The 24,822-nt window shown below is 39.5% G+C and overlaps 3 protein-coding genes across 13 annotated transcripts in view; 2 read left to right on the forward strand and 1 right to left on the reverse strand.

The window, feature by feature from the left end:
* Positions 1–42: 42 nt before the first annotated feature.
* Positions 43–5,691, forward strand: mrpl2 (mitochondrial ribosomal protein L2). 2 transcript variants are annotated; one of them, XM_022244843.2, is made up of 5 exons: positions 43–152; positions 1,609–1,967; positions 2,780–3,028; positions 3,365–3,616; positions 4,185–5,691. In XM_022244843.2, exons 1-5 carry the CDS (start codon positions 133–135, stop codon positions 4,334–4,336), a joined length of 1,032 nt encoding a protein of 343 aa, XP_022100535.1. In that variant the 5' UTR covers positions 43–132; the 3' UTR covers positions 4,337–5,691. The 2 variants fall into 2 exon arrangements, with proteins under 2 accessions (XP_022100535.1, XP_086992037.1); XM_087135911.1 differs by having other exon boundaries at positions 132–152; positions 1,745–1,967.
* LOC110984523 (solute carrier family 33 member 2-like) overlaps positions 4,902–24,822 on the reverse strand; it is a 23,341-nt gene continuing 3,420 nt past the window's right edge. The window contains exons 1-6 of one of the 9 annotated variants that reach the window (XM_087135908.1): positions 10,956–11,072; positions 9,231–9,342; positions 8,230–8,896; positions 7,731–7,884; positions 7,303–7,415; positions 4,902–6,064 (exon numbers count right to left, since the gene is read on the reverse strand). In XM_087135908.1, the coding sequence (XP_086992034.1) occupies positions 5,799–6,064; positions 7,303–7,415; positions 7,731–7,884; positions 8,230–8,896; positions 9,231–9,314 (1,284 nt within the window). In that variant the 5' untranslated portion in view covers positions 9,315–9,342; positions 10,956–11,072 and the 3' untranslated portion in view covers positions 4,902–5,798. The other 8 variants (XM_087135903.1, XM_022244824.2, XM_087135904.1 and 5 more) reach the window with 8 other exon arrangements.
* LOC110984516 (histidine ammonia-lyase-like) overlaps positions 15,007–24,822 on the forward strand; it is a 28,167-nt gene continuing 18,351 nt past the window's right edge. The window contains exons 1-2 of one of the 2 annotated variants that reach the window (XM_087135902.1): positions 15,007–15,324; positions 24,430–24,703. In XM_087135902.1, coding sequence (XP_086992028.1) covers positions 24,469–24,703 — 235 coding nt within the window. In that variant the 5' untranslated portion in view covers positions 15,007–15,324; positions 24,430–24,468. Of the gene's footprint in view, positions 15,325–23,754; positions 23,900–24,429; positions 24,704–24,822 lie in introns of those variants that run through there. The other variant, XM_022244783.2, reaches the window with a different exon arrangement.

Raw genomic sequence — 24,822 nt, forward strand, 5'->3', positions numbered from 1 at the left:
AGGAAACACATTTTCCTGAAAAACACTATTAATTATTTAACTGCTTTTGGCTTTGGCCCGGGCGCGGCGCGCGGCGGCGATAAGCGCGCGCGCGGTGGGTGGCGCCCTTCATGATCAACACTGTCGGTGTGTATGTATGTTGTGGCAGAAATGTGAGTTATATTGCCGAGTTTTGCATGCTGCAGTTGTTTTTGTCGTTAGTTCTGATACAATTTTTAGGTTCTGTTCGTTACTTTGATAAAAGTTTGCAATCTTTATTATACCTGCGGGGGGGGGGCGTCGGAACTTGAAGTTTGTACTTTTGTCGGCCAGTCATGCAGTACTTAAGTTGTAGGCTAGGCCAGTACTGAGCGAGGAAGGCTGGGCCTGGGGGGGAAGGTCGGACCCAGGAATGGCGAGGGGAGGGAGGACAGGTCACGGTTGTGTTTTCCTTTGTAAATTTCAAGTCACTTGTAGATCAAGGGACAGATGATTTTTATAGCATGTAGAGGGGAGGTTGGATGTAAAGGTCATTGTGACTGTCAGTTTCTTGTTTGTTTTGTTAATGTGAATGAAAAGTTTTAAGGGGGGGGGTAGAACTAGAACTTCGAACTATAGAAGGGTAAATTCATCCCAAGAACTATGAGGCTTTTTGTAATGCCTCTCCGATGGGTGGAACGGTAAGGTGTTTAGTTCTAGGTGAGATTATAATTAGAGTTGGACACCTGCTCACCATTAAACCAGGTCGGGGACCAAACCACAATCTTGCGACAACGCCAGACTATGCATACGCCGCTCGTTTGTGTAACAATGACATAATTTTGAATTATTTCGAGATCACGGTTCGCAGATGACATCGATCTCTTTATCGGCCAAAAACTTCAATACAATTGCTCTTATTGATCAAATTTACAGGAAACATGCTACCCAAGATCTAAAAGAAACTTCCTTTCATTTAGTAGCTATAAAAGTGGATTGAGGAGATTTTTCTGTCGAATCTTCCACTGGATGTGTCAATTTCGGTGGGCAGGCGAGTCCAATCCTGCCAATGAAAACGTTTATGTGAAAAAAAAAAGCTTTGCCTAAGTTTACTTCATGCATGAAAATGTTGCCATTAAAAATCTCTATCGATTCACCGTGGCAAATTTCATGTTTACAGTGGTGTTTTTCCAAAATAGCAAACCAGTTTTGCCATAGACTCGAAAAGTTATGGCAACAGTGGCCCAGTTGGCTGCTGGCATTTCAAATCTCGCTATTATCCCAAAATCGCACAGGAAAATTCCTTCATCGTCACGTGACCTGATAAAAATGATGTCATTGCCGCTTGAAAGCGACATAAGCAGAAAGTAGGGACGTCGCTAGATTGTAGCTTGGTCCATGACCTGTTTACTTCTATTTGTTCAAAAAGGAAGTGGATGACACTTTTGCTTTGTATTTCTTAATTAATGACGTAAAATGCTTATTTTAGAAAGTCAGTGATACATAGAATGTATCCACATCGATAACATTTGAATAGGTGTAGACCAAGTTGCCTCAAATTAATATTTGGTTAACTTTTATAGAACCTTTTCCCAACTACCACAGCAAAATGTTGATGTTAAATAATGAATTTTTTTCCTTTTATTACAGAATTGCTGGTGATGTATATATAAACACAATGGCACTTGCAGTATTATGCCGAAGCTTACAGTCTCTCACACTGAGAAGGCAACATGACTGTCAACAAATAATCAGGACTATTCGTCATTACATATTGAGCCCACAGATATATTCAAACCACCTGCTATCAGGACGATTGCCAGTTAATTCAACAATGGCATCTGTCAGTCAGCTGGGACAAAGTGAATCAAAAAGCTTATTGCTCAACTTGAGAAAGTCTGAAATTCACACATCAGCTGTTGTTGGAAAGTTTGTGCCATGGAAGAATACGCCAAAATACACTATCAGGCCTCTGGGTCTGAAAAAGTCAGCTGGACGTAACAGAACAGGTTATTATCCATGTTTCTAGTTTAATTAGATTTGTGGTTAAGCACATATCCAATACAAGTTTGACCCAGATTTCTTGTTGAAAGGCTTTAAAATTGTTCTGGAGGCTGCAGATATGATTTCATCTAAGAACTGCATAACTTTGAGTATTAAGAGACAGTCTTACAGGTTTTGCAGTAATTTTGATGGATTTAGTACCGAGTCCATTCACCAGCCTATAGATGATATGGGGCTTCATTTCTTCATTTGGTCAAAGTACAAAGAATTGACTAAGGTTCATGGTTGTTGCATAGTGTTGACTGTTGCCTGATTCGAAAATGCCACTACCAAAGAATCTCTAGGGTTAGGGTTAGTGCTTTCACAGAGGTTTGACCAAACCCACAGGAGGAACCAGGAAGTTTCTGCAGGTTGGCAGGGAGAGATTCAGACAAGGCTTGTAATTTTTCATAAAGAGACTCATTAAAAATTGTGTGACACAGATGACTAATTAACTAGCCTGTCTTACTGGCGGGAAATTATTTTGGGCAATTCGTGCAGTTATAAATCTAATTGGCTCATCATAAAGTCAGGTGGATTTTAATGGTTTGAGGTTAATGTAGTCATCTTGATAATGACAACAACCCAGATCAATATGTGCCAGATGAAATGTCTTCATTATCTTTATCTGAATGCTATTGTTGCGGAATGTCAGACTTTTTGTATGCCCCTTGATGGCAGGTGTCACACAGAGATGTTGCAAGAGGTTTATGTGAATGAATGAATGAAGTCAGCAAGACACCCCCCTTACTGTTTCTTCTGTGGCCTGTCTTTTTAGGAAGAATCACAGTAACTGGACGTGGAGGGGGTCACAAACGGCGCTATCGCATGATTGACTTCAAACGTATTGGGCCAGAAAAGGGGGAACCACTTGTGGAGAAAGTGTTGGGTATTCGTTATGATCCTTGTCGGACTGCTAACATCGCTTTGATAGCTGGTGGCAATCGTAAACGTTGGATTCTAGCGACAGTCAACATGGAAGCTGGTGACATCATCAAAACCTCGGGTGCTATTGGTAGAATGACAGGTTAGACTGAAGCAAGGGAGAAATTGACTTGTTGCTGTGTTGACTGTAGTCATATAGATAATTTCAGTTTTTTTGCAGAATTCAAACTTGCTGGAACTGCTCATACTCAAGTTAGGCAAATATGCATATTTATGGACCATACTTACTTGAAATTGATTCAGTGAACTTCTGATAACCATTTTCAGAATGACTTATTCTAGCTTGAAACAATTAGAACATGACATCCATTAGCAAGAAGCTGCATTCCTTTAGTATTGTGAAAGAAACAAGCCAAGATTCAAGATGTTTCCTTGGAATTCTTGCTGTGTCTTAAATTCCTCTTTGATATCTTCTTAGTTGCTGCAAACGAAGGAGATGCCTACCCCTTAGGGGCTCTTCCCATAGGCTGTCTGGTCCACAACATTGAGCTCTTTGAGGGTGAAGGTGGACGCTTTGTTCGAGCAGCTGGAACAAGTGCTCAGCTTATTCGTAAGACAGGGGGTCAGGTGATTCTACAGTTACCTTCCAAACAACAAATCAGCGTCAGTGAGAAGTGTATGGCAACAGTGGGTCGTGTCTCCAATGAGAATCATAATAAAAAACCAATCGGTGAGTGTTCTATTTAAAAAATATTCAAGTTAAAGAGCTGTACTGAATTGCAAATCTACCAACTCATATCAAATCTTAGGAGGGATGCATCCACACTACTTCAAAGCAGCTTCATAGAGATCATGAATGACTCGTCCATGAGTGTAAAAACATACACTTGTTCTCTAACCCCGCCCCCATTAAAGAGTGCACAGGAAAATCATGACTGCCTTTCATTATTTTTCAGTCTTAAGTGTATTTAGGCTGTTAACCCCAGCACCTGTTTTGTTTGTTCATGATGACAAAAAAGAATGATCCCTTGGCTTGATAGACAATCTCTTGTTCCAAGGTGATTCACACAGATATTGACATATCAGACTCCTGCAGTACCAAGCTATAATGTCTCATACATCCGCATGTCCATAGCTCTGGCTTAGCAGAAATCTTTTATGTCTGTGGTACATTGGTAAGACAGCCTTCAAAGCAGTTATACTGGAGCACTTCTTTTTTTGTATTTGTATTTCCGAATTGGTCACAGTTGATTATCTCTGATTAATAACCATTGATGACATGATCTTCCTTATTGTAGGTAAAGCTGGTCGCAATCGATGGCTTGGCAGGCGACCATCTAGTGGTCTATGGCAGAGGAAAGGTGGTTGGGCAGGCAGAAAGATCAAACCTATTCCACCCATTAAGGTCTACCAAAGAGCCAACACAACAGGCACACATATTGATGTATGACAGTGACAGGTGAAAGTCTACACAAGGATTTGTTGTTCTTCCTAAAACCTGTCTCCACATAAGGAGAAAAATGTCATCAGTAAGTCCTCTCAGTCCTACTAGACTGTCCTCTTCTACTACATTTCGTCCTCGGTTCTACTGTAGCACCTCTACAAGGATCAGGGCATTTTTGGCGGACTGCAAATTTCTGTGCAACCAAACTGAACTGAAATTTCACCATGTAATTTGATCTGCATGAGCATTTTCATTTGCTCAACACAAGTTTATGTTCATTGCATTATCAGTACAGTGTACTGTGACTTGGCCCTCCTTTTGCTGTAACCGTCAAACGCAGTAAAAATTCCTTCCATTTCCCCTGTACAATATGTACATATCATATGTCACTTGACTGATTTTGACTGATAGAACATGTTTTGAGAGTGTATCTTTGCATAAGAGGGTTAAGCAACTGTTTATGACCAACCTGTATTTCAGCAAATGACTATTTTGCAACCTTGTTAGAGACTGTAAACTTTAAGCACACATTGTCTTTTCTACAGACATCTGGAGATTAAGACAGATCAAGTCCGTATTCCCACAGCTGTCTTTGAAGAGCTGTGTCTTTTATTATGAAAAAAAAACCTAGTCTACAATTGACAATCCCTGTGTTCCTTCAATGTATGTGTAGCCGTGGAGAAAGTTTAGACCCTGCTCACCTGTTAGTGAATTTCAAAAAAGAAACCAAATTGTCAAGAAACCACATGTATTGTACTTCTTCAAAATCAAAGCAATAGACATTTTATGAGAAGTATTGGGTAATAAATTACACAGATTCAACTACATCATTTCCCAAATGTTGCACAATAAAAAACCAAAAGTTTACAAATTATTTAATATAAAATTCTGTTTCACTAGTTTGACTCTTGTCAAAATGACTGTGAAGGTTAAAGAGATATCAACCCGTATGCCAGAAAAAATCCACGGGAGACCAAACAGTTTTCCTGCAGTGTCAGGAGTACTGATGTAGTTCATCAGCTTTATAAACTTGTAAAAAACTGGGCAAGGATTGCCCAGGAGACTAGAATAAGTTAATTGTTCTCAAGAAAACTATAAAAATACGGCAATTTGTAATGCAACATTTATGCAATATGATGCAACGGACATTTAATTAAGCCTGGCATCTACTCAAGAATTGTTGGTCTCAAAACAATTTCATTTAAACAAGTTTCTATAAATTTTAGTAATTGATCCTTACATTATGAAAGAAGTTTATACAAATCATAAAGTGGAGTTTTCATTCTTTACATCAATGTCATATCCGCTGTCAAAAGTGAAATAAATGTTTCTAACAGCCAAACAAAAGGCAAATTGCCAAACTCTATGAAAACAGGATCAATTATTTCTTTCAGTTGTGCATTCTACTTTTAAAAGTACAGAAATACCCTGAAGGATAAACATGCTTATAAAAGGCTATTTTTAGAGTCTATGGTCTGAACATTGCAAGCATACCAACAGACAGAGTGATAAACAAACAGAACATTGAGGTATATCCTAGCATATCCACCAGCCATCCCGCTACTGACATGAAGGTTAGTTTACCCATCACTTCCAGGGTAGCTAAGGCAGTGTAGTGGGTTGCCTGGATACATAGTGGTGCATTCTGGGAGCACTGCATCATCAAGGTGAAGGTTGCAATTGTAATAGCGCCCCCTATCAGTTGCAGTAGCCACATGGCTAACACACATGGACCTGCACAAAAGGAATATACAGATTGGTTTGAATTGATGAACTTCAGCTATTAGGGGTGGGCATAAATTTCCATGGGCCTTTGGGGTTCAAGAAAATAAAGGCATAGAAACAAATACATGGGATGTACAATCTGAACAGACACAAAAATCTTTGAAGAAAAGTCATGGAAAATTGCCAATAAACAATGAGGAAAAACACTTGTTCATAAATTGAAGAACTCTATATCAAACCACTGGGTTTTGAAAACGACACAATTTCAGTAAGTCAGACATCACCTTCACTTGAGAATGACCTCAGAACTTTATAAAGTTTGATCTGCAGTATCAGTGCCATTGTCTCCGTGTTCATGTCAGGCGTGCCCTTCTCGTAATTCTGTCTCTTGAAAATGATGCCTTCATTGTTCTCTGATGATTAAGTCATAGAGTACCAAGACCATCCAGACAGGTGCCAAGACTGTGGTGGCGCTATAATCAGGGCTGTGTTCTCAAACCTGAGACACACCTGTACATGTACCACAAGTCACAGTACCCTATAGCCCTATTTACTGATCACATGTCACAGTATTAACTATAGTGCATGTTGAGGAGATAGGTCATGATCAGTGTAGTGTACACAGCAGTCATATGCTAAGAGAAGGGGAATGGGCAGATATTTGAGTTACATTCTATCACAAGAAAAAAGGGAACAATTTTACCGTTTTTCAGTTGAGGAAGAGTGCAGTGTATGACCATATATACATGTACATTGATGACCAAAATTCCATCTCATCACGTATGCATTGTACTGAACAGTGTTACATCCTCAGTACACAGGGCTATTAATTAAAATGGTAGGTAATGAACCGTCCATTGGCAAAGCTAGGATGTTACTAGTGGGGGGGGCACCAGCATCTTGGGGAGGGGCACCAGCTTTTAGTGGAGTGGTTTTTTGGGGGCAAGTTTTTGTTAGCCTTGTTTAATAGCCATTAATCCATTTTTTTTTCAGTGGGGGGTGCACCGGGAATTTGTGGGGGGGCCCCCCCGGCCTCCCCCTGGCTACGCCACTAGAACCACCCACCCATGAGCTTGATTCAATTACAGTAATAGCTTGTAATTCTGGCTGAATTGGTCTACAAAGTTGATGTATCATCCAACTGGCTAAAAATGACTCCAATCTATCATCTATGTCAAGTCTGCGTGGAAGTCACAATACGACCGTGGAAGACAATTGAATAATCCCTTTGTCCACGTTACACTCACCGTAGAAAGGCACACTCGTATCTGAGTAATTGCAAGATATTACTGCTGTCTGAAGAATTAAAGGTAGGAGTCGCAGCTTCATCAGATATGGAAGGAGGTGCAAAGGTGTCAAACTGGTGACACAGAAAAGATGATAGATTATATTTGCATCAAAAGAGAGTACCGGTGCTAGACTTTAAAATGGATCAAATAGTTACTTCAAAGATACATATTTATTAAAAGGTGCTGCGTCAACTACATACAATGACGGATTCATTCCCAATTTTTCTTTTTTTGCAGCTTAATTTATCATCTTAGTGTAAGACATCAAGACATATCGATGATGCGGTATTGCTTTTCTTTCTTAAACTTGATCTTGTCTCACTCATCCAAGGGAGCAGAGAGGATAGGAGATCACATGACATCTTGACCTTTGAACTATATCATACCTCAACTTGGGATTTGACAGCATCCAGCCACCAGCCAATGACCCTGCAATAGATAACCCTTGACTTATGACCCCACTCAGGATACCAACTTCACCGACTGGTATCCCATGGTCAATCAGGTAAAGAGGAAACATACCAACAGCTCCTTGCTCACCTGAAGAAACAATAAGTCCATTGGAGGTACAAGTACATGTTGATCACTGACTACAGCCCTAAGATTCTGTTTCACTTGGCTATGGCTGTAAATTACACATACATGTATACCAGTGGCAACTTATTAGCTAGCAGCCACTGCCATTTCATAGACTTGTGTCTTACTGAAGACCATTAATTCAACAGTCTATTAGGACTTGGATGAAATCAAAGATGAAGGTAGAATTCAGGTTTACAAGTTTTAAAGTGGCATGAACTTCACCATAATGACTTTGTACTTCTTGTTTTCATAACGGTAAATTACTTTGGTATTTACTCAGTTTCGGTTTTGCTTCCCCAAGCTTACCAAGTTTGTAGAAAAGTGCAAAAGCCATCATCCACTTTGTGTGTGGAGAGTTGACAACATCAGTTATGAGTGAGGAGACTAACTGTATCTTTGAGTCCATCCTTGTTACAGGTTCCTTGTCAGTATTGCTCTGGACACTGTTGCAGTTAGATACATCGCTTTCCTTGTCAGTTTTGCACTCTCTGAGGTCACCTACGTGTAGGTGCATCACTATTATCAATGTCATGGTATATAGAGCAGCAAGTAACACAAATAATCCACTCCATTCGGTGTGTGGCAGGAGCCAAATCAACAGTCCTCCTCCAATAATGGATCCAACCTTGTAGCCGACAACTTGAACAGTGTTGCCAGCACCAAGTTCCGACTCGGTAAGGATGTGTATGGCTATAGCATCCACAGCAATGTCTTGAATTGACGCAGACAGATTCAGTAAGAGGATGGCAATGCAGAGTGCAACTGTCTGATCTGGTGAGATGCAGGAGGTGAATCCGCAAACTGTTGCCATGGCAACGAGACTGTAGAGTAAGTTGGTTTGTCGGGAGGCATAACGCTCCAAGAAAGGGGCCCACAGGACTTTCAGCATCCAGGGCAGGAGGAGGATCTTGAAGAAACCGAGGCTTGTGAGCGATGTACCCCGAGATCGCAAAAAGATTGGCAGAAAACGAGCCTATGAGGTGAAGAAAACAATATCAATAGCATTAATATTCATAAGAAATCATCGTAAAATTAATGCTGTAGTCAAGTTTGTCCTTTCATATGTCTCTTCACAAGACCAGTCATAAGTAACATGGTGAACAGTGACAAAGGAATGATTTTGTCACAGTTTATTTGAATAGCTTGTGACTTGGTTGAAGCATAGAGTAGTATTCTTCCTCCATGGTTCAAGCCTGGATGCATGACTACCGATGAGCTTACGGGGACTTGTGATGGACTCAACTCATTAACACGCAGAGTAAAATAGAATGAATCAAAAAGCTTAATTATAACAATCAATGACTAACCTGAAAGCCATAAGGAATTCCTTGCACAAAGTACAGCAACAGAAGACATAATATCTTACTCCTCACAGCATCACTACCGGCCATCTTCAGCCTCTCTCCTTCTCATAACGACCTGAACAAATGTAAGAAATCTTCAAATCAGCTTCAAATCTTAATTAAACAAATGTAAATAAAAAGGTTATAAGTGTCAAGGCTGACTTACTCTTCCAAATGTAACCCAAATAGGGTCATGACAATCAAGAGATATTGCCTTAGTAATACTGTTTTATCGGGGCAAACTGTTATTTGTAAAAGTGTCTACAAAACAGGGAAGGTCACGAACTTGACAATCTCCCAGTTTCTAGTAATACTCCTTTTTAAATTTAAAACGGAGACCAATGTTTACAATTGACGTAGTTAAACCACCTCCATTAGACATGTAGGCCTACACTCTACCCTATTTGTTAGTAAGTAGTTCTGCAAGCAACTGCTGTGTTGACAACATGTACCACTGAGCAAAAACTAGGTGCCCGGAGTTGCTTACTTGAGTCATGTGACTTGGACTCGAGTCGGATTCGTGTCGCTATTTTTGTGACTTGACTTGTAAATACCAGCTTTGACTTGTGACTTGACTTGGACTAGCAAAAAAATGACTTGCTGCCACCTCTGACGTGTCCAAAGTGGGCTTCCAGTGCTACGACTAGCACTAGGTTAATTGTCTGTGCATCTCTGCATATTTCCAGTGGAGCAAAGACCTACACCTAGCTCAAGACAACAGATATGGATGCTATCCAGTTCGCATACATTTCAGATGTGATATCACTTCAACCTACACCCACTGCATAGTACAGAGTAATTTAATAGGCCTTCATGGAACCATGGAATTTAATTGAAGTTAGCATGCAACAGTCTTTAGTGTTTGTCTAAGAGCCCACATCACTTACGAACAGGATAGGGGCCAAAAACGAACTTGTGGAGACATTTTTTTATCGCTCCACGGGTCTTAAGTTGACTGCTGGTTGCCCGGCATACCAGCCCCGCATGCCTGGAGGTTGGTACTTTGGTAGCCCCAGACTGGGGGGCCAGTCTACCGGACTAGCTCCGTGTGCCAGCTTGCCGAGTGAGGATGTAGTCCAGTGGACTGGCCCCACTAATAACACATGTAGAGATTAGTGACTGGCCCCCTGGGGCTAGCCATATGCAAGGTATGAGACGGAGAGAACCCCCCCTGCTTTGTGTTGGTCATTGTCTCACAGGAATCTGGGGAATTCCTTTCAGACATCTTGGGGGATGTGTTAAGTAACAATAGTCTGGAATGTGTATAGGGATTGGACATGTTGGGGGGGTACCCCTCGGTCTCATTTCTTGCTGGGTATAGGGCTAGCTCCACACGTAGAGCTGTAGTGGCGCTCTTTTACAAAACAGACAGATTGTAAAAGCATGGAGGAAGGAGGGGAACCACCACAGCCCTACGTCATGTACGTGTGGGGCTATACCCAGGGGCTAGCCTGAAAAACAGAGAAAATCCCAAAATTGTTTTAAATAATGCTGGACTAAGATACCATAAAACTAGTGTAATGATGGCAGACCTAATGTAGTACATATTTGTCTCAAGTTACTGGATTAGTGCTAAACTGCTAAAAGTGTCCAGTTCTTTTTTCAGATTCTGTGCCTGTTGCCTACTTAGCCCATGGTTAGCCATGTGTACTTCGTGCGTAGAGATGAGTACCCGTACCTAGTACCTACTGGAGCTTCACTTGTCAGCGCGCTCAGCGCATGTGCAGGGCACTAATACAGTATGCGGGAAACCGATCAACTACAGAGGGCTCTATTTACGGGACGATGGTCCTCGGATCTGTGATGGATTTCAGTTTTTATATGGTTGTACTGCCAGCATTCGTACGCTGTCCCATACGGAGCGCATAATGTTGCAGAATTTAACCAAATCTTTTATTGGATCTTTTCCGTTTGCCTACCTGGCCAAACAATGGAGATCGGAGACGCTGTTATTACATTGACGTAAGATTTCAGAATACTTGGTTAAACCAGGGCATTTTTGCGAGTTATTTAAATAATCGTAAACAATGTACTAAATTCAACAATTGCCTGTCTAGTTTGAAACCCATCTCACTGCGGAGTACCCCAGGGCTCTCTACTGGGACGTTTGCTCTTTATTTATATTAATGATATCTCAAAAACATCAGACCTGTTATCTTTTATATTATATGCCGATGACACCAGTTTATTTTATTGAAACAAGGATATTAATTCTCTATATAATATTGTTAATACCGAATTGGTCAGTATATGTGATTGGTTAAAAGCAAATCGTTTATCTCTTAATTTATCTAAATGTAGTTATATAATTTATATATAATTTTCTGCCTGTCAATTTAACATTAAATACTCTGGTCCCAAACTTTGGAATATTCTACCATCCTCACTAAGATTTTCAAGATCAAAAACCATCTTTAAGCGGCAACTTAAGATCTTTCTCATGTAAAGCAATATAATTTTCATTGTCACAATGACTACTTCTGATCATATTCATAGCCATGAAAATTAACTTAACTTTTTCATAGTCCATCTTCAATAATTACTCTATAATTGCCTAGAGCTACAATAATTTGCTGTTTCTTATAGTAATTTGTATGTATGTTTTGTTTAATGGCGTGCCTAACACAAGCTTTGCTTTTAAGGTGTTGCCACCTCTACTGGCATATATATGTCTTTTAGACTTGTCTTATTATTGTTATTTCTGCCACTGGAGGAAATAAATGTGTTTGTGACCAGGCATGTTTCGGAAAATTGTTCCTAGAGGTTTCTCTTCATAGAAAACGATTCTGTAACCATCGGATCTACAGAATGCAGACATTGGGCATTCCTTGTCCGGGATTACCGATTTCTGTGCGATCACAGAAAGTGAGGATTTCAAGCGGTTCCTTTCGAACTAACAGGATCCAGTGAAAAAAGTGTAGCTTCTTAGGCTGCGCTTTAAAACCAGTATGTTTTTGTATACACAATGCAGTGGTATAGTGTTTGATTGTGGAATATGATGCTACTTAAATTTCGTCTACGGGTTTGAACTCTGTCGATGATGAGACCGCATGTAGGGCTGATATAACTCAGTTTTAAAATTGACGTGATGATTATTTAGGAATTAACGATCAAAGAACAAAGGAGATTATTTTTGACTTCCGGAAAGACTACTGCTACATCTCTGAAGATCAGAAATGGGGATGTAGAGGTTGTTATGTTGCCTATATCACAAGTACCTTGGGACTTTCAACTTAGATGAGGATTGAGCAGGAACGTATACATAAATACTTAGCATTGTGTTGAAAAGCATTTCAAAGGCCTGACGTTCTTACGTAAACCCACACCTTTTCAGATTGACCTCGATATCGTCTCTTTGTTCTATGAAAGCGTTATCTAATCAACTATAACATTTACCATTACTGCATGTTGTAATTCTGTGATCAACAATCTGAAGATACTGAGGAGGATCTGCAGATTTTCTGGACACGTCCTTTATAAACTCTGCGAAAAATTACGAATAGGTCAGGGAGGACTGTGTCATCATTTTAAACGTACTAACCGAAACAAATTTTCAATATTTACAATTTGCAACTCGCATTTTGAACAAAAGAGTTTTTAGCTAGGAACTGCTTATATATTTATTGGGACCGGAGTTCAAGTTCTCCATTGTTCTTTTTAGTTTCCTTGGACATAATCGTGTTTCTCTTTTCTTAATTAGACTAAGTGTTGATTTTCAATGTATTTTGATTAAACATTTTTATGATTGTAACGAGGATGTCAAAATTCACCTTTATAATGTGACGGTACGTGAACTGGACTACTCGCCACGAGCACGAGGAATCTTCTTACGAGTTTGAGAACGAGTACGAGTACATTTTCATGACCGGGCCTAAGAGTAGGCCTACCCAAAACGTACTACGAATGCAAGCACAATACTACACGAAAACTTAGTCGAATGTATTACAGCTCTTTAATAAGGGAAGTTAATCGGTAGCTTTTTTTTGGGGGGGGGGTAAACGAACCGTTTTTCATGTACAAAAAGGAAGAAAGTTCTTTCCCATATTATGAATTTTAGTTGTTTTTAAGTCTGACAAGAGAACGTTTATGTTGATTTTAATTGTAACGTGTGTGCGGCGTGATTATTAGCATGCATACGTTTGTGTAAATAATTGAATTAAGAGGCATTAAATGGCCCGGTGGATTCTTTTTCCCCAAATTCAGAGGCACCTTGGACACAAGGCAATGAAAGATATGCACTATCAATGTGTTTGATTTCATATAGCAACTCTATGTTCTTGTCATACTTTTCAAAATCTCAAAAATAATGATAAAATCTGCACCATGAATGTTCACAAAGGATGGAGGGAACAGTAGGAAAAAATGGAAGAAACGACACTCCAAATTTAGGTACTGGCCACTAAGTCTCTGGACGAAATTTTTTTTTTCTGTTTATGCCATGATTCGAAATTGTGAAATTATGGAAGAAAACGTGTACCCGTATTTACTGTTAATTCGATTACATTTGTTATCTTAGACGTGAGATATTACAACTTCGCCGTTTCGCCGTCGTTTCCAGACCAGGAGCTGTCGGTTAATGTGTGAACTTCTAGTTCCAGCGACATTTCAAAGTCCTTGACAATTTACACTTTAACTTACAAAGCATATGCTTTGTGTACCAACGAATTAATTTGCAATTTACGAGTCTAAAGTTTCAGTTTTGCAGCTTCAGCAATGGGTGCAGTCATAGTTTGCCATTAATCGTAGCGTACTCTGCATGTATAGCTTGACCGTACAGATAGCCGAACTCACATGGAGTACAATTGCAAGCCACCTCCTCTCGAATTATGAATTCTCTGCTGTCCAAAATTGTTGAAATCTTTTACAAGTTAGTTCATGCAATCTGAAAATGTTAACCAAAATGTAGGTCTAACTGATTTGTTTTATTGAACTAGATCTCTCCACAAGTAAATTTAATGTTTTCGTGCGCAGCTTGAAGATTAATGAAAGTGAAATCAGAAAAAAAAATCCAACGCTGGTCGCCATCACGCATCTATCTGAGACCCCTGGCAAACTCAGCCAGCAAATGTCACCACTACACTATAGAAAGCCTCAGTTTCGATGCGGATATGCGCAGACGGCGCCAATGTGAAATCTCCTATTGCGAGGAGTAACGCTGTTCAATATTTGACTGGGTCTTTTTAAACAGAAATACTGGGTTGTCAAGAATGGTGTTATATGCCCTAAGAAGAGAGCAGCTCCGATGATTCTGTTATTAAAAATAATACAGTTTCCATAGCTCCCACCACTTACCACTCAACAAATAACAACATGAACTACGTGAAAGCAACTGGCAGAGCTCATTTGTGCAAATTAGAATTCAACTTCTATCGGAGTCTTTTCCTGCTTTGTAGAAAAAGCGGAGTTGCCATAATCGATTACGTCAGCATGAGTTTTCACCATAATTTGTAACTCGGGTTTTCGTAGTCTAATTTGCCACTTATACTGTATTTTGGTTACTACAATTTCCCCCAACCTTTATAAACATTCATAATGCAAATTTTGCTAGTGGTGTTGGGGGTTAAAATTCTGTCAAACAGGATGCAGATTGAGCTAGATCAACAGTCATCACATCGTGAATTCAGTCATGAAGCTGGTTCGAAAATCGGTATGCGGTGGTACCGCGTCGTGCAATCGGGACGGGGACGTTATCGTGGCCCGTGTCTCACGGGTGGGTTCCCTCAAAGCGGCGAGGCCTTGCAGTGCTCAGTGCTGACCACGATAGCTTGCTGGTGAAGGGATTTTTTTTTAAGAACAGAGGGAGCATTTTTTTCAAATTCTATTTTTAAAAATGCAATTTTCAAAGAGTTTCACAAAACTATATTACGAAAATTACTTCATACAAAAAGCTTCGACCACAGCTGGACGGTCCAGCTAGTGGTGTGTACCGAGCCATACTACCGTCGAACTGGAATGTAAGCTTAACGGCAGGATCGAGGCGCATGGCTGCTACATCACTGACTCTATGTAGACAGGAAAGATCGGGCGAGCTAGCAGAACTACGCGCGGCTCAAGACGGGTAAGTCTGTCCACGGAGGAAGGAACACACTATATACGGTGTGTGGCGTGGCGGTGGTAATATATGTTTTCGTACAAAAGTAACCCCGTATCTAAAGCAAATTTTCTGTGTATGGTGATTTTATGTTGGATGCTCTTAAAATTTCAACGTGTATTTATGGGTTTTCATGTTTGCTGAGAATTAATACCTTCACTTTCCATTCTAAACAATCCCCTCCTTTCTGTTTTGATGATAATTATTGAAATGATCCTGCATATCTGTTGACTTTTTATATTCGAATAAAAAAATTATACTCCTAAATGCAGGGCCTCATAACTATTTTGAGGGGTGATCAATTATCTCCGAAGAGAAATATCTTCAAAACTCATCGATTAAGCCACTAAAATTGAAAGGAAAAATGAAACTCGAGGATCTGAGCTTAAATTTGACATTTGCCTTTAACACCTAAAACCCGTAGTTTTGTTCCTGATTTTTGAAGATTTAAATGTTTGATTTTTTTTCTTTCAATAACGCGATGAAGGGCATATTTCCTGTGGACGGAATTCACCAGACTATACACGTAACACGAAAATGACAACTTCTGGGTGGCAAAACCAGGGGGAAAGGAGAAGGCAATTGTCGGGGCTCTTTCATTTGCCTCGAGAAAGCATGAAAAGCCCCAAATTTAGCCCGACTCCTCAACTTGAAGGCCATGAGAGATTATATTAAGAACTTTTTCAATTTATGCACCCTGCGAACAATTTTGGTCCCTGAAAATTTTGTTTTGGATCCGCCCTGAAATATATTTATATCATGCGCATGACGAATAGACCAACGTGTTTGACTATATATCGTTACATAGATTTCTACACAATAAATGATATTTGTGACCATGGCCAAATTTTGCACACTATGCTTAGATCGACCAGATCTCTGTGGTCGGTTCCTTAACCACAAAGAGGCTCAACTATGTGTGTACTGAAATTTTGAATTTTCAGGATTTTCCAGTGAGTTAAAAGTCAGATTTCCAATAAAGGAAGTTTCTCAACATTATGACCGAAATTATAATGATGGGCCATGATAACTGTGCCTTTGATAACTGAGGTCTGACAATACTCATGCCAAATGGACGAAATAATTCAAGTTTTCTACCGAGCACCATATGGTGATAAGAATGTGATTGAAGAACCGTCTTATCGTCCAAAAAAAAATCCAGCTTGGGTTGGGAGTTGTTTATTAAGATTGTGCTTGGCCTCAAGAAGTATTCTTTAGATCTTGCTTTTATCATTGATAGTCCTACTTATTTAAGTCTTATATTTATGAGTTTAGCTTGGTTACACGTCTTATTCATATGTATTTCATTGCCTTAAACAAAATGACTGATAATTAATGGGACTAACCTTGTTCACTGTAACAAACGCTTCTTTTAAACCAAGTAAATTTCAGTTCAAATCTTTTATTTTTACCAACACTTCGATGCATGGACAAAAAAATTCTTGGACATATTAAATCTTGTATGGATGGAGGTCTCCAAGAAGCGAGAGCATGTCGAGTGGAGACCCCATCGTGTGAAGTTAACAAATGTCATAACATATGTAACTAATGTTGGGCAAAAAATTAAAAAATAAAATAACGCAGGGCTAAAAAGTGGTGGAACAACTTCATTCTACAACCTTTGGTTAAAAGTGAAAAATATGAATGATCTTTTGCACATATTTACAGAAGATTTTGACTAATTTAGTGCTGAGAAAACAAAAAGCTCATATCATTTTTACTTGCAAGTTGGTGGCATTGATATTTATTTGCTTGTTTTGCCACCCACACACACTCTTTGCTGAATGTTATCTCATTGATAAAAACCTTTATATAGCCTTTATGGCATTTAGATGTCTGATCTTCGAGAAAATCTTCCAGACGGTAAATGTTTTTGCCCGATTTTCCCAAAACTGTTGTCACGCCAATCATTAATCCTAACCTTACAAGAATTACCTAAGTGACACATTTGAAAGTAAAAGCGCGTAATTTTATATTTTCATCTAATATAAGTTATCCAAACCTGCTTTCCTTTTTCTCTCTGAAAATATGATTTCAAACATGATGGCCTTTCTGGAAGAATTCCATGTTATAAGAAAGTTTCCTCTATTGACATATGATACCAAAAGGGTTTTTACTTCCCTTAAGCTGGGTCGCACTTTAAAAGTAGCAAACAAAGCAAAGCAACATGGAACCATGTTTTCTCACAACTGAAACTAGTTCGTAAGTGTACAACAGAAATACATTTTAATGTTGCTTTATTACTTCCTGCTTGTACTCTTGACAAGGAGATGTAAAGTGCCTTGTTTTGATCTGCACAGCTGTTTGATTTGCCACCCACGTATACACTTATGAATGATATCTGATCTACCAAACCTTTACATAACTTTGCTGACACTTAGATGTCTAAAATGTACTAGTCAACAACTATTCTCTGATTTTTTTCTCTAAATGTTGTCACGCCACTTTTCTTCGGTAGTTTAGAAGGGAATCTAAAAAGTTCTCCGTTTGCCTTGGTTTGATCTGTCGAAATCATTAACTTGAAAATGTTGTTGTGTACAGGTGATTTTTTAACACTTAAAGCAGCATAGTTTTACAGGATAGATCTTACCAATCTCAAACACTGGAGAAGAACAGTTATATGAAAATACTTTTGAAATATGGTCAGCCGCGTACCCAGCTTTTGGTGTGCGAGTGTACATGTGTGTGTGGGGGGATTCAATACTGAATGTGGCTTTGGGCTAATTCAACATGATGTGGGGGAAAACCTTACTCTCGGTCCCGACATCCTTGCTTTCATTTGCTGGTGTTGTTTTCCTTAATATCTTGGCGCTATTATTTGATAAATCAATGTAACGATTACTTTCTTTCCCACCTATGAAGTATTTTTAATTTAAAAACCCTGCCCCCCCATCTGGATACGCCACTGAATATGGTACAGCGTGACTCGCATGTCCAACCCTTTTGTATACTGGACATATTCCACAATGTTCGACAACTTCCAAGGTTTAGGAGTTTGAGAACCAGACAATCCCGTTTGGGGAGAGATTCCATAAAAAAAAATGAATTTGGCATCATCTGTGTGATGGCTTGAAATGCAACTGGTCAGTATAACGCTGACAGAGTGTGTTCCCTCTACAGGAATTACAGGAATATATATCAAAGAATAAGATCAAGTGGTACCCCAAAAAATGGATTGGTAGAATATTAGCCGGCCTGCATCAAAGGTAATTAAGGCCTGTATCGTAATGATTTCATTTGTCAAGGGCTGCGTGCACACAATTTCAACAGAAATGGCCACTTGGCTCTGACTAGGGATTTCCCAGTTGTTCCAGGAAATCATCAGTGCCACTTACATGTATTCAAATGGCGCGTTCAACACTACTCGACACTACGTGACTTTGTGTTTATGGTAGTGTCTTATTAAAATGTATTAGGGGTTTACCAGTTGACCAGAACCTATAACGCGTCATATCAACCTGGCTGGACACGCATCAAGCAGTAAAATACTTGTTTACTTGAATTCTAATGAAACTAAAGAGTGCTCGGGGGTGATGAGATCCCCTTGTTAATAAAACTTGTTAGGAAAGGAAACAGACGAATATGAGGTTACACATTCACTTTCCGAAATGTGCAGTTTCCGTAAGGGATTTCCTTTTAGGGATAACTCCATAGAAGTATATACCGGTACATGTAGATCAAAGATGTACAGAATGTTCTCTATATCCTACCTCTACAATGTAGGTGGAGAGAAATGAGGGGGGGGGGCGAGAAAAATGGAAGCATAATGGAATAAATTAATGGCTTGTCATTTCATGAAGGGAATTGGAACAAAATTAGCAAAGGGTTTACACAATTTTCCAAATGGTGAACGTATTTACACTGGATAAATCCTGATCGAGCTTCAGTTAGTTGCGACCAAGCAAAACAGCCGAAGGTTAAAGAGGTTAGTTGCATACTTACAATAGAGTTTTGGAATTTTTATCCAAACTAAATAAACCAGAAATTCCAAAAACACATCACATACTGACTTTCCATGAGACCTAAACAAGGATTTAGTGTCGTGTTCAAAAGGTACACTTGGTCCTATTGCTCAAACTTTGGAAATTCAGGACGAAGAACTACACGCTTTTCAGGGATAAATCCACAGAGCTATATAAGCCTATAGTTAAAACGTACAGAATTTCCTCAATATTTAGGCCTGTAGGTGGCAAGAAATGGGCAACCCCCCCAAAAAAAAACAAAAGAAAGAAAAGAGATGACAAATGAGAATGTATTTTGGTATAATTTAATGGCTTGTCATTTCGTTAAGAGAATTGGAATAAATAGCAATTGGTTCATTGCATTTTCTGAAAGGTGCACGTATATTACCACTATTTATAAAAAGCCTGGAAATCCCCGATCGGGCTAAAGGTTGAGATCAAGCCAAACAGTCGGAGGTATTTTGGGTCAAGACATACTTTTCATGGAATTTTTGAATTTGCCTTTACATTAAACAAACTGGGAACCCCCAACACAACACATGCTGACTTTCTATGAAGAGAACTAAATAATTGATTTAGTGTCATGTTCAAAAGGTGGTTATTCTCATTGTCCAACCTGTGGGCATTCGGGACTGTTGAGACTTTCATATGCAGCAAGGTATGAGACGGAGAGAGAACCCCCCTGCTTTGTGTTGGTAATTGTCTCGCGGGAATCTGGGGAATTCCTTTCAGACATATTGGGGGAATGTGTTAAGTAACAATAGTCTGGAATGTGTATAGGGATTGACATGTTGGGGGGGTACCCCTCGGTCTCATTTCTTGCTGGGTATAGAGACTTTAGCTGCCCAGTATTATACTACAAGGAATGCGGGTTGACTCACACTCACAGGAAACACTTGTCAAAAAGGATACTAAAAGGTGATACAATAATCTCAAACTAATACATCATATCAACAATAACCTTCACACATTGAATCAAAATCCGGTCTATGGTTCAAAATTTTGGTTTGCTGAAATCAAGAATAACTATCCTCCTTTTAGGAATAAAACCATACACTTAGTTGAAACGCAGACAGAATTTCCTGTCGGTGGGAATAAATGAGCCACTAAGAAAAGGAAAGAAAAGAAAAGGAGAAGAAAATAAGAAAGCACAGTGACAAACATAAATGGTTGGTCATTTCATTAAGTGCATTGGAACAAAATAGCAAAACGTGTAGGGCAGTTTTTGAAAGATGTACGACGTCGTATTGCCGCTTTGACAACCCGGAAATTCCCGATCGAGCTTCAGGTTGGCTGCGACCAAACAAAACAGCTAGCTAAAGGTTTTCAGGGCCAAGACATATCCTTTGAAATTTCCCCTACACTAAACAAACTACAGACTGGAAATTCCTAACATAGCACATACTGACTTTCCATAAAGAGAACAGAACATTGCTTTAGTGTCATGTCCAAAAGGTACAGTTATTCCTATTGCTTAACCTGTGGACATTCAGGACTGTTGAGGTTTAGCTGCCCAGGACTACACAAAGTGTGTATTGATGCAGTTTCTCATTTATTTCTCTCATAAGAACAGCACCAATTACAGAAAAAAGGGGGGAGGGGGGAAGAGAGAGAAAACTTGTCATGTTGACAAGATAAAACTTATTTACCTAAGTGTCTGAATCAACAAGAATTCACATGCCAAAGAGGAAACTTGTTCAGTGCATTCAAGAGCTTCTGGGGAAAAAGCTCGCTCCAGTAGCTTTCCGGCGCACACCTCTTGCCACTCGACCACCAAGCTAGTCGTAAAAAGATGGTCCAAATCTATAGCTCAACTATTGATTGGATTTGGATCCCTCCCTGATTAATTCTACCGACAAGTGCAGTTCTCACCTTGACCGGAACCCACGCATTGACCGTTTTCAGAGTGCTTTTGATAAAAGAATAGCTCAATCAATTACTTCAGGTGATTTGATATTATATACCAATCAGATTTCTCACTTATTTTCTCTGTCAATTACTCTTGTCTGGGAACTCTATATACAGTTGGATGAAAATCTCGCAGAAAAGTAAAATAGTTGTTTGAAATGTACTGTTGGTATACAGGATTATTCACTTTCAGGCAAATGTATCAGGAGGGGAATGTTTTGACTAACTGTGGACGCTAATTCCATTATAGGCCCGATTGGCAGTTCAACACATTTTAATCTGCATTTCAAGCGGCTGTTAAGGCTGGGCACTGTTTTAGTATTGAACCCGGAAATAGTATTCGAGTAACATCGAGTTTCTGTCTGACAGTTGGGCAATGTGATGATGTATCACGTAATAAAATGCTACCTTTGTAAGATAAATGTATTTACGCTTGTTTTACTATCGCAGATTCCCAGAGAATCAACTATTTTGAGAGTTTTAAGCGATTTCCTCCTTCAAGGTAAAGCGCTAGTAAATCTTAAGGCTCGGCGTGATTTTGCAAGAGTTGAATATTACGTTAAGTATTACCTTGCTTCCCATGATACTGAGGGTCATGGGAAGCAACGTAATACTTTTTGCCAACTTAATAAAATGTTATGTTATGACCCCATTTTTTCAAAGTCAACGAAATGGAGTAGTGCTGCCAAATTCGAATGCCGGATTACCTCTCGACAAACTTCATGATGCTGGGTGCAAAGCACACTGTAGTCTCCCGATTGTATAGTAGTCACAAACAAACACCCACTCACCAACCTGAACCTAGAGTTCATGCACACCGGGACGTGCCATGTGTCACGTATGCACAGGCCCCATAGAGCTACAAGTGCGCATGCGCCATTCATTTTTAAGCAGAAAACAGCGGGTACATCCTTTAATACCAAAATGAAGCAGAAAAAAAGATTTTCACAGCAATCAAGGCTTGACACTACAAACAACACACATAATAGTGAATATCAGAAGTGTATAAAAAAGTGAATTTTCTACCAACAAAATAATTCAAAATTGCAAAAATATCTACGTGTTTCATGAATTAATTTTTAATTGAAAATAACTTTTGTGAGAAGAAAATCCCTGCCCCAAATAAATATCCACCTCAGCGCATTAATTTCATGCATTTATGTTAAATCCGCTGGATAAAAGTTAATAATAATGTCCTATCGAATCGCCGAGACTCTGTACTGTTCTAACAGCGCACGTCAATTCAAAACCATACCAAAATGGTATAGTGACTGGGATCATGAAATTTCTGCCAAAGGTATACCATTTCTTTCAGGATTGATACTACCGGTATTCGACAACACAGAATTGTTAGTTGCAGACATTTCTTGTTCACCACTTTCATGGCTACAGGTGCTGTACAGTACCCTGACGTTGTAGTTGACGAATCCAACACAGCACAGGTTCATGTACAAACATGTACATGATTATGTTCATCCTAAATGTACATACACATTATGTTCGTGTTAACTCACGGCAGCAGTGTAGCCAGGATTCGGGGGGGGGGGGGCAAGCCGGGCCGGCTTCACGCTAAGGGGGGGGGGCTGACTGGCGGCTGATTTGGATTTTGCAATTTGTATTGGCCTAACCAATAATGGCGTCCAAAATGCAAGGGGGGGCAACTGGGGAAGACAATTTTTCATGGGAGGGTCCTTGGGGGCGTGTCCCCCCACCCTTAGCCGTACGGTATTTAAAAGCCTGCCGTTACAAGAGCATGGTACAAAGTTATCTTCATATTTATCAAACCTTCGGCAAAGCAATAGCTCTGCACTGGGAGAATATGGCATTATTTCTGCATAAAATAACAATAAATGATACGTGACGGATTTGTCCGTCATAAAATGTCCTTATTCACACGGTTTGGGGCGAAAATTTTGGCTAACTTCAAACTCATTTGCAGAATCTTTACACGATGCATCCCATTTTTTGGCTTGCAATCATTCAGACACTCTTTGTCTTTCAGTAAATCTGCCCTTTATAACCAGGAAAAAAAAAGAAAATTTTCAAATTTAGAAGCACCCAATTTCTTGAAGTGGGAAAAATTGGGGGCTGGTTTAAAAATATGTTTCTAGTACATTTTCTGATGCAGGGCACAAAATCAATGCCACTGAAACATAATATACTTCATGAGTTTTGGATTTAACATTAAATATTTCATTGGTTTTGCTCAATTTCATAAAAATTCATTGCCAAATTTTTAGATCCCTTTAGGATCAAAGCACGCGAAATTAGAAACCGCCTGTTGCTATGGTGTTAATAAGCACAGGTCTTGCGCACGAGTACATTGGTAATAAACATCAGGAACAAACGGAGCTTTGAATGTGGGCGGTCCAAACAGCGTCCCTTTGGGTGATTGGTTATTTCATTTGCACTTAAAAATCCTAAAGGTGGTTTTATGCATTGAAAAAATGCAAAGGTTCTCTGCGCAGCAGTCGTTCAGGTAATGGTGACAGATTAATGTTTCAACGGTGATCTCATGAAGTTGCTCTTACCATCGTTCTTTTGAACATTCATCATGTGCATACTGTATCACGCCCACAAAACCATAACGAACATTGTGTTAGCGTTCAGTCGGGTACAGTTCTTCGATGTGAGCGATTCACACCACATATTGTGACACTCCGCTGTACCAGGTATCGATTACAGTTGCTTTCGCGCGCGATAGATCTTTACGGACACATCACACAATCCTCATGCTTTCAGTACACGTCTGCTCGTTAATTTGCTTTGTTCAGTTCTTCAATACAGCTTCTATATTACTCAAAGATCACATTTTCATATGATTTTAAGTTATTATGTGAAGGACACACAGAGAAAATCTGAAATTCCCACCATTTGGGGCATTTTTTCTACTCTTGTATTTAGAAGAAGCGCTTTCAAAGTAGTGATTGCCAACGTTTTTGCTCCATTTCTCTTCAGTCTGACATTCTTTATTCTTTTTAAATCATTAAACTGAGGAATAGGCCTACACGTCGACATTAATAAACCACTGAATAAGAACGCCAACCACTTATATTTTATTTATTATTGTCAATAAGCTAAATTTTGCTCAGCCATCCTGGTCTGACTGTACTTAAATTAAGTCACGGGTATTTGATTTTACAATTCAACGAATCGGTGATAAAAGATGCGCAGTGTCCTTAATTCTGTTATTCAATTTTAGGACTGAAAAATTCCCAGTGATACATTGACGACTTGCAAGATGAGGGTGAACGTGCGAGTCCGTAATGAATGGCTGCTTGTGCCAGCAAAATCATCCAAACTTACGGTAGATTGGTTAGGGAAGCAAGCCTTGGCCCGTTATCGTACCCTCAAGGATTACGACCAAGAAGAGCAAGATAGCGTGTTGGAGATACGAAAATCGCCAGGAGGGAGCTTGCTGTTTCCAGATGACCACATCGAGGATGTTGTGGAAAACGATGGATTCGTCTACACCGGTAAGTGACAAGAGTAATGATACTCTTTGGTTAGGTCCAGGCCTTCAGTGCATACAGTACATATCTTGGGCGGTCTTACGTCTCAAATATAGCTTCAGCTTACCATTATCCAAGTGCTG

Source organism: Acanthaster planci, linkage group LG04 (assembly GCF_054643075.1).
Source record: "Acanthaster planci isolate LZ-2023a linkage group LG04, COTS_SCS, whole genome shotgun sequence".
Taxonomy (NCBI): Eukaryota; Metazoa; Echinodermata; class Asteroidea; order Valvatida; family Acanthasteridae; genus Acanthaster; species Acanthaster planci.